General features: G+C 38.2%; 2 protein-coding genes across 2 annotated transcripts in view; one reads left to right on the top strand and one right to left on the bottom strand.

Annotated features, from left to right (window-relative positions):
- grem2b (gremlin 2, DAN family BMP antagonist b) overlaps window positions 1–810 on the top strand; it is a 7,688-nt gene extending 6,878 nt beyond the window's left edge. The window contains exon 2 of the mRNA XM_084135040.1: window positions 1–810. This exon is cut by the window's left edge and continues 1,092 nt beyond it. The gene's annotated coding sequence lies outside the window, so the exon portion shown is untranslated.
- A 282-nt stretch (window positions 811–1,092) lies between these two features.
- fmn2b (formin 2b) overlaps window positions 1,093–16,385 on the bottom strand; it is a gene marked incomplete at its 5' end in the record, with an annotated part of 57,545 nt that continues 42,252 nt past the window's right edge. The window contains 5 exons of the mRNA XM_084135335.1: window positions 1,093–3,407; window positions 4,009–4,090; window positions 13,580–13,729; window positions 14,210–14,261; window positions 15,220–15,312. Of these exons, the coding sequence (XP_083991461.1) occupies window positions 3,381–3,407; window positions 4,009–4,090; window positions 13,580–13,729; window positions 14,210–14,261; window positions 15,220–15,312 (404 nt within the window). The 3' untranslated portion in view covers window positions 1,093–3,380. The remainder of the gene's footprint in view (window positions 3,408–4,008; window positions 4,091–13,579; window positions 13,730–14,209; window positions 14,262–15,219; window positions 15,313–16,385) is intronic.

Below are 16,385 nucleotides of genomic sequence, written 5' to 3'. Positions count from 1 at the left end.
GACATTCTGACACTTTACACCTCAGTCTTCTAATATTAGGGCGATTCAGTTCCCTGAAGAACCTTTCACTCTATAAAGAATGGAATTGAAAGATTGAACCTTTATTATTAAGAATGAGAGGTTTCCATCATGGGTCATTTCATGGATTTGAGTTTTAATTCATTTTGTTTGGTTGCACTTTTTAAACATTCTGACACTTTACATCTAACAGTCTACTAATACTCTACTGAGAGTGAGTTACTTATAGTTTGTAGAATGTCTAAAGCTGTCTAGAGCTGTTGCTGTCCTGTAGCTCAAACTGTAGAGCTAGCGCTTGCAACGCCAAGATCATGGGTTCGATTCCCAGGGAAAGCAAGAACTGATAAGAATGTAAATGTGTAGCTTGAAATGCAATGTTAATTGCTTTGGATAAAAGTGTCTGCCTAATGCATAAGTGTAAAGTTATTTGGGGTGAATTCAGGGTGATTGGGAAACTTTTCCCAAGTTTTCTCAATGGCAAAGAGTCCAAATCACCCTGAGTTCACTTATAGAAGCTATAGAAGACTATATGTCTAAAGTAGGCAATCAAAATAAAGTGTAACCTTTAGTTTTAATTACATTTTATGAATTAAGCAGCTCATAAACACACTTTATCACTAGAAATAACCTGTTAAACATGAAAGCATTATGCAATAATTTGATCCTATTTTTCCTAAGAGTTCAGACTGGTTATAGAGATTCTATAGAAATATGGTACCACAGAATATATATATCTATATGTATGTAGAGAAACAACTGAAGTCTATATTAAAACTATGGAGTTTATTGTCATTGATCTAAAGCAGTTTTTCTTCATCAGTGCTGTTTTCTTGCTGAGTTTGATGATCATCAGCATTAGATCTGTCACTTACACTCTTACACTACAAATGACTCTTCAAAGTTGTAAATAAAACAAAGATTATTGGAGTACGTTTTACAAGAAAACACAGTTTCAGAGTTTTTGCTTCAATTTCTCATTTAAGTCAGTGTTACTTTGTGAAATGTACAGTTTCAGAGTGAAAGTTTCAGAGTAAATAGACCAGATGTTTCTCAGTGTAAATCCAGCTTGAATCTGCAGATTTGTGTTCGCTGATTTTGACGGAAAGTCTGTGTAACAGATTTAAAGGCCTGTTCACACCGAGAATGATGATATTAATCACAGTTTACACGAAAAACTGTGTGTTTTGGCCCTTAATTTACACGATAACAGCGTTTTAGGGACTGAACGATACACCACAAGGATCACTTTCTGAACGATACAAACAGCTAATCAGAATCCATCTGGCTTTACCAGGAAAACTTCTTTGTTCTGATTGTTAAATAAAATGAAGATTATTGGAGTAGCGACGTTCAGTCAATTACTTCAAAAGTCACTTTTAATTCAGTGCGTTACTCTACCTGCTGATTCTGTGTGAAATCCAGCAATTCTGAGTGAAAACTGTCTCTACACCACTTTTCCCCAGTGTACGATCATGTTCACCATCTGGAGCATCGATGGAAAGTTCGACGCACTTTCCTTCATTCTGACGGATAAACGGTGTTCCTGAATCACTGCAGTAAACAGGGACTGGGAGAGAAAAGGGGAGAAAATTAGGTTTTAAAGCACGCGTTTGAAAACAAACCGGGAAAGGGACGTGAAAGGATTTGTGGAGAAAAACGAATGATTCTTAGTGAATTCCAGTGTATTATTCATGGAATGTGTTCATTAAATCAGGAGAATCGATCACAAGAGTGCAGCATCCGTTGTGTTTTCTATATTGTTATACGAGAAATATCATAACTCTCACCTTAACTCATATCAGATATTCTTCCAGTCACATTAACTCTTTCCCCGCCGAATGATGCGATTCCCAAACCCTCCGTCACAACACTGGCTTTCACTGTTACACAGTTATACTGCAACTTCTGAAAGAGTACAGAATCTCTGAGGCAAAAAACAAAACAAAAACAATCAATAGAAGCATTTTTGCTTTTCTCAGCTTTTTGTTCAAAATGTTGCATTTTTATGAAATTTACCCACATTCAAGTGTTGATAAAAAAGATTGTATGAAGTCAGGATTTTTTATTTTATTTTTTTAAAGAAGAGGCTCTTATTTCCTTTGATATATTGCATGTTCTGATATTCAAACAAAATATTCTGGGGGCGATGAAAGTTTTATGTTAATTATCAGAAATTCTAGTCTGGCAACAGGCAGAAAGAAAAACACTGGCAGGGAAAGAGTTAAAATACCAAGCATTACATTATTTCCCCGACGGGTTAAATTAGAGCATGATGGGAAATGTACAGCACACTCAGTCAAACTCAGTTTCAGTCTGTTCGTGTGGAAATTCCCCAAGCCGGATGTTTTATAATGCAAAAGGTGGATGTGAACGGCTCTTTACCATGGTAAGTGTGTTATTAGTTATTACTGTAATTAGTGCCTGAACAGAAATGAAGCATTAGAAACACGGTTCAGCGCTGAAGACATTCATTAGAGGAGGAAATATTAAAAACATTTCTGTTCATTGAAATAAAATATTAGTTGGAAATCAAAATGAGAATTAGAAATGTAAACTTAAGTTTCGGTTGAAGCACTAAAATTATTAATTGGAAATGAATCAAAACTAAAACTGAAATAAAAATAAAATAAAACCTAAACAGCAATATAAAAAAAAAGCATGATTAAATATTAAACTAAAACACTGGTTCAAGTAAATCTCAAATCAAGTGAAATAAATTAAAATTTCTGAATTTATTAATCGCTTTATTTTACATAAATTACAGTCTTCTCAAAACGTTCGGATACAAACAGTTATTGCACCCGCCTCCCACACGGACATGCTAAAAACAGACCTGAACGCCACATGAAGATGTTAATAACATGTACATTCAATTAAAAAACATCATTTTAAATACTTTAGTGAGAGTGTGTGTGGATGCAGCAAAACAATATTGCATAATTTCACAAAAACACTGAGTTGATTTCCTGAACGTTCCGCTTGTGTTGGTCCTCCAGCACATGAAGTGTCTCTTCCGGGTCCTGTAGGCTCGGCTGTGCTTTGAACATGATGAACTGCGCTGATTAAAAGCTTGTGACGCTCCAATGCTGATGTTCACAGATACAGATTCCAGATTTCTCTTTCCCTGTTCTCTATTAAAAATAAAATGACATTTTTTTTCCGATGACGTTGAGAACTTCAGTGGGGATTGTGGGAATTCTGGAGCAAACATCTGATATGTTCGTCAGCGCACAGGATATGACATCACATTCTGAGGGCCGATCACTTCCTGTGTCCGTACGGCAGAAGTAACACTGAAGCTGTGTGTGCGAGAGCGGATTAAAGATCGAACAACAAGAGCGTTCGTTCCTTCATCAGACGTCTCATATCTTCATACCCAACTTCGCTTTCTGAGGGAGACAAAAAAAAGACCAATTTAATTATTAAAATAACGTTACGCTGTTTTAAAGGCCTCTAATGTTGTTTAGAGTCTCCTAGGACAGGTTCACATGCATCTAAAGTCCAACACACTTTAATGTCCTCATAATCTCCACTGCAGCGTCAGCTCTTTCCTCATCAAGGATTCAGTCTCTCTAAGCTCCGCCTCTCTGAGAGCTGCTCTGCTCTGATTGGTCAGAAAGCAAACGCTCATTATCATATCTGAATCTCAGCTCTTGATCACAGTGATGCGAACAGTGACGATGGCGTGGGTTTTACCGTATCAATCTCAGAAAACAGCGTCTTCTCCACATGAACAACACGAACCAAACTCTTCCAGTCTCAGATACACTACAGTGTTTGAGGGCGGAGCTAAGAGACGCTGATCAGCTAATCAGGACCACAGGCTGACATTATGCAAATGAGTTACAAGCCTACGCAGGATCAGCGGGAAGTGAGACTGAATTACTGATGAAGTGAATAAGCATTTGGCAGACATTTATCCAATGTGAATTACACTGAAATTGAAACAGTGTGTGTGCGAAAAGAGAGAGAGAAATAAATGTGACTTACGATTCCAGACGCGTGTTTGGGTTTGACGCTGTACGAGGCCTTTTCTTTGACCTGTCGGAAACACTCCTCCGCCGCCTTCAACCTGAGGAGACGGCAGAGACACAAACGAGTCAACACACACACACACACACACAGAGGAAACAGCAGAGAGACAAACAAGTCAACACACACACTGAGGAGACGGCAGAGACACAAACGAGTCAACACACACACACACACACACTGAGGAAACAGCAGAGAGACAAACAAGTCAACACACACACACACACACTGAGGAAACAGCAGAGACACAAACAAGTCAACACACACACACACACTGAGGAAACAGCAGAGAGACAAACGAGTCAACACACACACACACACACACACACACACACACACACACACACACTGAGGAAACAGCAGAAAGACAAACAAGTCAACACACACACACACACACACTGAGGAAACAGCAGAGAGACAAACAAGTCAACACACACACACACACTGAGGAGACGGCAGAGACACAAACGAGTCAACACACACACACAACCTGAGGAGACGGCAGAGACACAAACGAGTCAACACACACACACACACACTGAGGAAACAGCAGAGAGACAAACGAGTCAACACACACACTGAGGAAACATCAGAGAGACAAACAAGTCAACACACACAACCTGAGGAGACGGCAGAGACACAAACGAGTCAACACACACACACACACACACACACACTGAGGAAACAGCAGAGACACAAACGAGTCAACACACACACACAACCTGAGGAGACGGCAGAGACACAAACGAGTCAACACACACACACACACACTGAGGAAACAGCAGAGACACAAACGAGTCAACACACACACACAACCTGAGGAGACGGCAGAGACACAAACGAGTCAACACACACACATACACAGAGGAAACAGCAGAAAGACAAACGAGTCAACACACACACACTGAGGAAACAACAGACACTGAAGCAGTGTCACACACACATCAGGATTTTCTGTAAAGCGGCGTTGAAACGGGTGTTGTGAAATGCAGGACAAACAGAGGAGGTTCGTCTGTTTAACTGTAATGAGTCTTGATGGATCCGTCCGCTGTTCGGAAGTTATTAAGATCTGACCGTCTGAACACAGATGATTGAGCAGCGCAGGAGCGGATCCTTCACACACACACACACACACTCTTCTTCTGCAGGTCATGTGAGCGTTTCATGACCTCCAGCCAGTGAATGAAGCCCGAGCTCCATAATAGGCCATGTTCAGAGTCACACACCAATCCTGACGCTCCAGGAAACACACTCACGAACACACACACACACACACTCATGAACACACACACACACTCACGAACACACACACACTCACGAACACACACACACTCACGAACACACACACACTCACGAACACACACACACTCACGAACACACACACACTCACGAACACACACACACTCACGAACACACACACACTCACGAACACACACACTCACGAACACACACACTCACGAACACACACACACACTCACGAACACACACACACACTCACGAACACACACACACACTCACGAACACACACACACTCTCACGAACACACACACACACTCACGAACACACACACACACTCACGAACACACACACACACACTCACGAACACACACACACACTCACGAACACACACACACACACTCACGAACACACACACACACTCACGAACACACACACTCACGAACACACACACTCACGAATAGGGTTGTGCCGATAGACGATAGTATCGTGTATCGACGATAGACAGAGATATCGCCGATGGCAGATGCCTTTGCCGATATCAATACGATAATTGGCTCGTTTTTCCATTAATGTATTAAATCATTATTATTATTATGAAGCTAGTATAGTTATTAAATTAATTAGGAACTACAATTATATTTGCCTTGCCTAAATTCATAACGACATCACCACATAACCACACTTGCGCCATATCACGCGCGTTTGAGGACTCCTCAAAGAAAATGTTTTTAAAACAGACAAAACAAAAACTACATCCCACAACGAAATTTCATTGCAAGGTGATCCATTCAAAAATTGTCAAGAGTGCTTTAACAGACGCATAATTTTTATACAGAGCCTAGATGAAGACGCGGCATCGTTGTTCGTCAGTATTTTGTTTCCATAGCACATTAACAAAATATTTAATGACACGAATAACACTAAAAACAATACAATTACAAAATATTAATTATAATAATAATATCAATAAAATGATATAGGCCGCCTAGGCCTAATAAAAGTCTTTAGTTCACGAAGCATCTGTGAAACTCTGCCATCTGTGAAAATCACAAGCAACTTCAAACTTGTTTAACAAGAAATATTCTTCTAATTTTTTCGCTGTCAATAATGTAAGTCCACAAGAGAAATATTCAGCCAGTAAATTAAGATAGTTGCTGTAGCCTACCGTTATATCCACCGTCGACTCTGAGAGAACGTGCTGTTAATGCAGCGAAAGCTCAGTCCGTTTCTGCTTTCGTTTTCAGGGATTGAGCGCGTTTACATGCACGTTATTAACTCGATTATGCTGAATAAACTGACAATGCATGTGGTCATGTAAACGGATTAACCCGTTTTCCTTTATCAGAGTCAAGTCATAAGTTTAAGTCGGCGTATAACCGATCGACTTTTAGATTTTTGCCTCTGATTTCTCCCGGCATTTAACACCTGCGTTATTGAAGTGCGGTGCGCATGTGAAGTGCATCCAGACAGAGAGAGCACTGGTAGGAGGACATATATCGCAGACTCCGACTCTTTCTTGAATCAAGAAATTAAAACGTGTTCGCATCTCGTCAAACAGTCAAAATGCTGCAGATCTGTAACGGCATGAGAGGATAATGTGTGTCCGTAAATTTCCCGCTGACATGTTGAAATACTCCCGAGTCAGATACAAGAATGATTAGGATCTTTTTTTTACCTCACTATACCAGGAAATAACCTGATTTAGCCTATTAATAAACACTCCACCTTTGCTAGCAAAATAGAAAAAAGATTCTCATTTAAAACGAAGTAATAAAACAAGCAAATTGATGAGTAAATAAGCAAGTTAATAATCAAATAAGTAAGCCCCGCCCCCTCACGATAATATCGTGTATCGCCGATCTCACAGGCTGACGATAGGATGATATGAAAATGGAGCATATCGCGCAACCCTACTCACGAACACACACACACTCACGAACACACACACACTCACGAACACACACACACTCACGAACACACACACACTCACGAACACACACACACTCACGAACACACACACTCATGAACACACACTCTTGCATTATTAAAAGACAGAATGAATGTGTGGCTCGATCCGGAGTTTGAGAAGGAATACATAGATGCAATGTTTTTGTCTTCTTAAGTGTAACGTTTGTTCTTGTCCTGTTTACGCTGCTGTAACATCTACATTTTCCTTTTAAATTAATAAAGTTATCTTATCTTCTAAATGAATGAGAATGATGCATTCATTGCATTATTAAATCTGATAATCGGCATTATATGAGGGATTTCTCCATCAGATCCGACACTACAGAGCCAAAGCTCATAAAGCAAGAGGGATTCAGAGCGGAGACTCGCTCACTGAAGTGCAGCAGAAGTGTAAAGCAAACACTTCGAGTGTTGTGATGTATTTGGCTGCTAAGAGCTCGACATGTTTACAGGAGGGAGAATTATGGGTAAAAGGCAGAGAGATATTCTTCCTGCACATCAGGAGCAGCTTCTTTAAACACCGTAAATACATCCAGGAACAGATCCATGTGACGGACCGGGACACGAGACCAGACCAAACATGGTGTTTCAGCGACTCGGGTCACGATCCGCATCACTTCCTGCCGGGCCTGATGAACACATCAACACACAGTTCAACTGTTCAGCGGTTCAGGAGAATAACAGCAGAAACACGGCAGCTCCACAGATTCACATGACAGGAGGAAGGAAGGAGCAAAGAAGGGAAGAATAAAACAAAATTAAATTAAATCAGAAAAGAAAAAAGAAAATTAAAGAAAGAAAAAGATAGAACAAAGAAAATGCATAAAGAAACTGATAAATTTATAAATAAAGAAAACATTTAAACAAAATCAAGCCAATAAATAAAACTAATGAAAGAATAAGAAAAAAGAAAAAATAAGAGGAACAAATAAAAATAAAGATAAATTTAAAATAAAAGAAAAAGAAAAATGAAACTATCAATAAATAAATAAATAAATAAATAAATAAATAAAAGAAAGGGATATAAAACAAAAAAAATCTAAATAATAAAGAAAAAGAAAAAAGGCCAAAGAGAAAAGATCAATATAAAATAAATAAATAAAAATGATAAAAAGTATAAATAAAGGAAAAAAATACAGAAATATAAAAAAATGCAGAAAATTAAAAGAAAAAAAAACTAATAAATTAAATGAAATCAAGAAAACAAAAAGAAAAGAAAACTAAACTAATATAAAAATAGATTTTTTTTATTTAATAAAACTATAAATAAGGACGGAAGGCATGAAGACAGCAGTGTGCGCTGCTCATGTGTTCGAGACGCTGATGATCTTTTACGAGGTTCTACTAGCGAGTGTCGGAGGTGTTCAACACACAGACTGACTTTATGATCTAATATCACAAATGGCCTGTTAAACTGAAGCGTATAAACATGTCCTGTGTAACCAGTGCTGCTCAAAACACTCCAAGACTTCAGACCATCTCAACCTGACAAAACTACACTGCAAAAACTACAACTACACTGCAAAAACGACACTGCAAAAACGACACTGCAAAAACTACAACTACACTGCAAAAACGACACTGCAAAAACGACACTGCAAAAACTACAACTACACTGCAAAAACGACACTGCAAAAACGACACTGCAAAAACTACAACGACACTGCAAAAACTACAACTACACTGCAAAAACGACACTGCAAAAACAAAAACTACACTGCAAAAACAAAAACTACACTGCAAAAACTACACTACAAAATCAAAAACTACACTGCAAAAACAAAAACTACACTACAAAATCAAAAACACTGCAAAAACAAACTACACTGCAAAAACAAAAACTACACTGCAAAATCAAAAACTGCAAAAACAAACTACACTGCAAAAACAAAAACTACACTGCAAAAACAAACTACACTGCAAAAACAAACTACACTGCAAAAACAAACTACACTGCAAAAGCAAAAACAAAAACTACACTGCAAAAACAAACTACACTGCAAAATCAAACTACAATGCAAAAACAAACTACACTGCAAAAACAAAAACTACACTGCAAAAACAAACTACACTGCAAAAACAAAAACTACACTGCAAAAACAAAAACACTGCAAAAACAAACTACACTGCAAAAACAAAAACTACACTGCAAAAACTACACTACAAAATCAAAAACTACACTGCAAAAACAAAAACTACACTGCAAAAACTACACTACAAAATCAAAAACTACACTGCAAAAACAAACTACACTGCAAAACTACACTGCAAAAACAAAAACTACACTACAAAATCAAAAACTACACTGCAAAACTACACTACAAAACTACACTACAAAATCAAAAACTACACTGCAAAAACAAAAACACCACAGCAAAAACTACACTACAAAATCAAAAACTACACTGCAAAACTACACTACAAAATCAAAAACTACACTGCAAAAACAAAAACACCACAGCAAAAACTACACTACAAAATCAAAAACTACACTGCAAAAACAAAAATTACACTGCAAAAACAAAAACACTGCAAAAACAAAAACACTGCAAAAACAAAAACTACACTACAAAATCAAAAACTACACAGCAAAAACTACACTACAAAATCAAAAACTACACTGCAAAAACAAAAACTACACTACAAAATCAAAAACTACACTACAAAAAACAAAAACACTGCAAAAACTACACTGCAAAAACAAAAACTACACTACAAAATCAAAAACTACACAGCAAAAACTACACTACAAAAACAAAAACTACACTGCAAAAACAAAAACTACACTACAAAATCAAAAACTACACAGCAAAAACTACACTACAAAATCAAAAACTACACAGCAAAAACAAAAACACTGCAAAAACTACACTGCAAAAACAAAAACTACATCGCAAAAACAAAAACTACACTGCAAAAACTTTTAATTCAAGAGACAGAAAATATATATTTTTTGCTGTGTTGTAAGTGTTGGTTACCAGTAAAAGCGCAGTGAAATGTTTGGTTGCAGCCTTCAGACCCGCCGGGGTTAAACACACACACACACACACACACGAGCGGCTCCGCTGAGAGCTCTCAGTGTCAGACAGATCAGTCTCTCTCGGCTCCAGAAGACGAGACTCACATAAACCACAAGCTTTCAGGACAAATTGGGGCCGAGAGACAGAAACTCTGTGGGGTTTTAGGTGGCGCTGGCGGAGAAAAGCAAACACTTTAGCAGCAGATCCGAGTGATTAACAGGCCAGCGAATGTCAAAGGAAACGCAACACTCTCTGGGAACTCGTCTATCAGAGTCAGACGTGTCGCTTCGGCGAGATAAAGACGCTCTGTGTCGAATAAAGCGCTTCTTATCACTGCAGGAACCAGTGAAAGACCAGCCCAGCTCTTTTGTACATCTCCACGATCGTGTTTCGGATTATACACCACAGATTGAGTTTCAGGCCCTGGCAGACGAGAGCTAAGCGCTAACCTCAGCGCTGCACAGGTCAGAGGTCACAGTGATCGGGAATCAGTCAGAAGCAGCGATCGAGATGTGATGTGGGAAACACACGGGTCAGAGACGCAAGACTAACCGCAGCGCAACAACATTTATGCTTTCATATTAATATTAAAGGAAGGGAGAGAAACATATATAAAGCAGAATATGTACATAAATGTGTAGAAAGAAAAGGAAAGAGAAATAAATCAACAAAAACAAAAATAAATAGAAAGAACAAAAACAGAAAAATAACCAAACAAAAACTAAACTATTATTAGAAGAATAAAACAAAACAACAAATTAGAAAAAGACAAAACAAACCAAACCAATTACATGAAAAAGATTAACAAAATTAAGAAAAATAGAAAACATTTAAATAAAAAGAAAAGGGAAATACAAGAAAAATAAGGTAAAGAGACAATTAAAAAAAAGAAAAGAAAAGAAAAATAAATAAAATAAATGAACAAAATTAAATGGAAAAAGGCAAAAAAAGTACAAAAAAGAAAAACAAAAACAAATATACGGAAAGAAAAATATAAAGAATGACAATTAAGACAAAAAATAAATAAGAAAGAAAAAGTGAAAAGCAAGCAAAAATAAAAATGAATAAATAAATAGAAGAAAAAATAAAGAAAAAAATTAAACAATTAAAAGTAAAAGAATAACAAAGAAAGAAAATACAGAGAATGACAATTAAGACCAAAAATTAAATAGAAATAAAGGAAAAGAGCAAAGCAGGCAGAAAAAAGGAAGAAGAGAGAAAAAATGAAGCAAAAAAAAGAGAACAAAAAGAAAAACAAATAAAAAGAAAAATATAGAGTGACAATTAAGACAAAAAATAAATTAATAAAAAAAAGAAAAAGTGAGAGCAAAGCAAGCAAGCAAAAAAAATGAATAAAGAGAAATAAAGAGAAAAATAAATGAACAAACCAATTCAAAAGGAAAAACAAAAATAAATAAAAACCAAAGAAAAAACTTAGGAAATTAAAGAGAATAACAATTAAGACAGATAAAGAGAGCGAGTGAAAGCGTGAGAGTGTGTGAGGACAGATGTAGAGAGAGATAGAGGTCCTCATGAATAATGTAGAGCTGAAGGGCTCGTCTGTGTCTGCTATCGCGCCACTCCATCGCTCCACTGGAAGCTAGCGTACCGCGCCGGTCCTCTTTTCATTAGCGGGGTTACACAAACACGCAGGGTTCATTGACGCGCTCTCGCTCTCAGAGCAACCCTAAAGTGGCAGATATCATCTAATATTAAACACATGGCACAGGTTATGGAGAGCAACCGGTCGCCCGAACGCCATCTCGCTTTAGTTTGAGGCATTTCTCAGAGAAATCTTGTGTCACTGTAAACCTCAAGAAATGGACTAACCGTTAATCGGCTAGAAGAGGCTTAGTCGATCAAACTGTTATTAGTCATTCAGACGCAGAGAAAAAAACCTTGAAAAGTGTTGAAATTCTGTTAACAGCGGGAAATCCAAACCTTCGTGTATCATTCTTCAACCTCAGAAATGACGGATATCACTTGAAACATGCAAGTAGCAGCACTTTACACGTCGCTCTGATGCTAACATAGATAAACGTGTGTTATTAGACACATAAGTGTTTGTGTGGAGAGAGTGTGTTACTGCAGGACACACACATCACAGCATTTCACTCAAAATACTCCATCAGTTTTGGTCATACGATGAGAGTAATGCAAACTGTAAAGGGTCCGCTTTTATTAATAAACTCACAATAACAAACAAAAACGTTGTGCTTTTGTAAAATAATGTTGCTTTCTGTCGATTCGGTCTTGAACTCGAGCGCGTCACAAACGAACCGAAACTCAGACATGAGAAATATATCTATAGAAAGCTTGACATGTCTACATTTGAATGAACAGATTCCAATGGAAAATAAATATTCTCAGATTCTGTAATCCGCATGAAACGAGCATATAGGCGGAGAGTCAGCATCGTTGACTTAATAATAATAATATTAATAATACATTTTATTTATAGGTGCCTTTCGTGACACTCAAGAACATGCAGATAAAACTCATTAAAAAAAAATCCACACCAATAAAATAAAATAATTTTTAGAGTCTCATTCAGTTTTTTCAACGACACATTCATAATTATGATTGAATTTGAGCGCTGATTAGGCTATACGTATTTTATATAGGCAATTAAAGGCACATTATTATGATTTATGGCTTATTAAAATAAACGCAGGATTAGTCGACTAATGGCTTACATGAACAACTAGTTGACTAGAAGAATCTCCAGTCCAGATCTACAGATCTATGATATTTGTGCTGGAAAACAACAGAGAAATAGTGATGAAGAACATGATTTTTTTCCACAGGATCATAAACCGTCATCTTTGATCTTCAACACACACACACACACACACACACACACTCAGTCCAGAACACACACACACGTTTCTCTGGAAGATTCAGGAGCGTCTAATTCCAGGACTGCTGATCCGTACACTTTTCCGTGTCAGAACAAAGCTTTCCTCAATCACAGATGAAAAGTGTAACCAATACTATACTGCTGTATGTTCCCTCTGAGAGAGCATATTTCAGCCCTTCCCATGATGCACCTGTGGACGGCGTGCTCAGGTATTTGCATTAATCCCACATTAAATCACGCAGCTGGACAGCAGGCGTTCCTAAAACACACCTCGGCCTCAGAAGATGTTCCCGCAACAGTTAAAGAGCGAAGACTCGACAGAAAGGACTTCATAAATCAGCCTGAGCTTCTTTATTCTCCATTACGCCACAGTGATCCGGGACTAAACACTGAGGCCACGGAGGGAAAAGGTGTTTGTTGACACACACACACACACACGTACCTCTCCTGCAGGATGACCTTGTTCTCCTTCTTCCAGGTGTCTTTAAAGTCGCTGGAGAACTCGTGCCACACGGAGAAGAAGGTGTTTGGAGAAACCTCTTTCTCTCCGCCTTTGGCCTTGACCGAGAAGAACACGCACAGATCCAGGAACCTGACACACAAACACAACGCTTTCAGAGAGATGCGAGAGTAATTCAAGATGCTGGAGATCAGGACACAAGAATTCCTCATGGATTGAACAGAACGTCTCCTGCTAATTCCAAGTGGAAACATAAAAAATAAAGTGCCTGTGCTAAACGTGGTTGCTAGGGCGTTCTAGGTTCGTTTTCCTACTCAAAATCTGGGAAAAAACGGATTCATGAAAATCTTTTTTTAAAAACTACGAATTTTTGAAGATAAATTCTTAGTTCGTAAAATGTTCCCCGGTGTAATTACTGAAAAAATGTCATCATATTTTGTCCTCGAGAAGAAAATGACAAGTTTATGCTTTTGGGAATAAAAAAATATTAACTTAATTCTTAAGAAAGGAAGAAAATAATTTAGTGATGCCTGTTAACGGTCAGTTTTCTGGGTTATTGCCTCCCAAAAGTAACAGCTTCAAAAAATATGTGTAATGGCAAAAATGACTTACATTTTGTGGGTTTCACTGAGTTGCTTCTCTTGACATTCCAGCTCAGTTTTTGCTGTAAAAAGAAGAAAAAATACATGTTTTTAATCTTTAAATGCCATAAGAGTGGGTTCAAAACATCTCCATGTGAGTTTACGGGTATAAAACGGCTCACTTCTACAGCGCTGTGGACAGTACAGACTGTCTGACGGCATATTCACAAAAATAAACTGAAAACACACACACGTATACATATTACGTATAAATAATATCTGTATGAATTTGGTCTTTTGGCTTCTTTCGGGAGAGAGAGAGAGAGAAACGCTTCCTCAAAGCACAGAGGTCATCAGAGGTCAATAGGGGTCATCGCTCAAGGTGCTCTAACAAATTGAGGCTAGTAGTAAAGTGTTCAACGCCATGAGACACAAATCACCCGTGTGTCTGTCACGAGTGTGTGTGTGAGAGAGAGAGTGAGTGTGTGTGTGAGAGAGAGTGAGTGTGTGTGAGAGAGTAAGTGAGTGAGTGAGTGAGTGTGTGAGAGTGTGAGTGTGTGTGTGAGAGCATGTGTGTGAGTGAGTGTGTGAGTGAGAGAGAGTGAGTGAGTGTGTGTGAGAGAGTGAGTGAGTGTGAGCGAGAGAGTGAATGAGTGTGTGTGAGTGAGTGAGTGAGTGTGTGTGAGTGTGTATTAGAGTGAGTGTGTGAGTGAGTGTGTATTAGAGAGTGAGTGAGAGTGAGTGAGTGAGTGAGTGAGTGAGTCTGAGAGACCGTGAGTGAGTGTGTATGAGAGTGTGTATTAGAGAGTGAGTGAGAGTGTGTGTGTGTGTGTGTGTGTGTGTGTGTCTGGCTCTGGAGGACACTCATTAGCAAACCTGGCCTCTAATTTTCACCCACGGCAGGAGAAACCGGATTAAAGTGCTGATTAAGAGGATCCTCCGGAGAGAAGAGGAATTCTGTCCCACTGACGGGAAATGACCCGTTCAATCGACATCAGTCATCGGGAATAAACCGAGCCGAAAGATTCCCAGTTCGCTCACCTTCGCTGACGAACGTCTCCATCTGGTCTTTAAAGGGCTGCAGATGCTCTTCCGTCGAGACCGAGCAAACCTTCTCCACCTGAGCAGTGCATGCTGGGAAACAGGACCACAGTCAGAAACAGGCACAAAAATAATGATCATATAAACAGAACGAATGTGTTACACCAGGGTTTCCGTTGTCCGGTAATTACCGGACATTGGCCGAAAAAAAAATGAAATGTCCGACAAAATTAAATCTCTCCGGTCAAATTGTCCGATTAAAATTGCCTTATAATCCCGCCCCCCCTAACACAATCTGAATTTGAGAATAAGCCTAAAATGTATAAAGCAAAAATACACCGACCTTTGGCTATGTTATAAAGGAACAGGCTCTACCGTTTGAAAGTTATTAAACATTATTACATGGCTTGGTTGAATTCCAATGTGGAATGCGGTCTGTTATTTCTTGATATCAGACGCTGCGAAGCACTAGCGGCGCCAGGATTTTGATTGTAGGTGGGCCTCCAGAAAACTGGATGGGCCAGTTAAAATAAGCCAAAAAATAAAAATAAAAAAATAAAAACGGGTTCCCCTTCATCTCCGTTTCAGCGCTTTTCTGGGCACTGAGGACAGTGACTCAGTAGCCTACCTGAATTTAATGCGTAAAAAAAAAAAAAAAAAAAACCTTAAACAGGATTTTTTTTTTGTTGCTTTTTTAATACAATTACAATTTCATTTAATTTATTGTTTAATACAATTATAGGCCTATTATTTTTTAGTTTATTAACAGCAACAACAGCTGTAAAGATGAAGTTGACGATCGCCATCTCCTTATGAACGCGCCTATAGAGAGAAATGCACATCATGGATTACATAATCAGAGAGTAGCCTATTTCTTTTCGTTTTAAATTGTTAAAAAGACATTTCAAGCTTTCTTAAGATATATTTCATGTCTGTGAGGCCTACGCTGAGTTTCGTTAAATTAGGATGAGATGCGCTCCAGTTCACGAGCAATGCAAGTGACCGCGTGGGCGCCTGCATGATTAGGCCTATCTTCTGCTATATTTGCTGCTTATTTATTAAATACAGGCAAATGGTTGATAAAAAAATTATTAAAATTAAGATACAATTTATAAAAAACTAAATTCACTTCAAAAAAGTCTTTCTACAAAACCAAACTTAATTAA

This window comes from Abramis brama (assembly GCF_963993115.1).
Source record: "Abramis brama genome assembly, chromosome: 14".
NCBI lineage: Eukaryota > Metazoa > Chordata > Actinopteri > Cypriniformes > Leuciscidae > Abramis > Abramis brama.
This window is presented reverse-complemented; position numbering and strand designations above follow the sequence as displayed.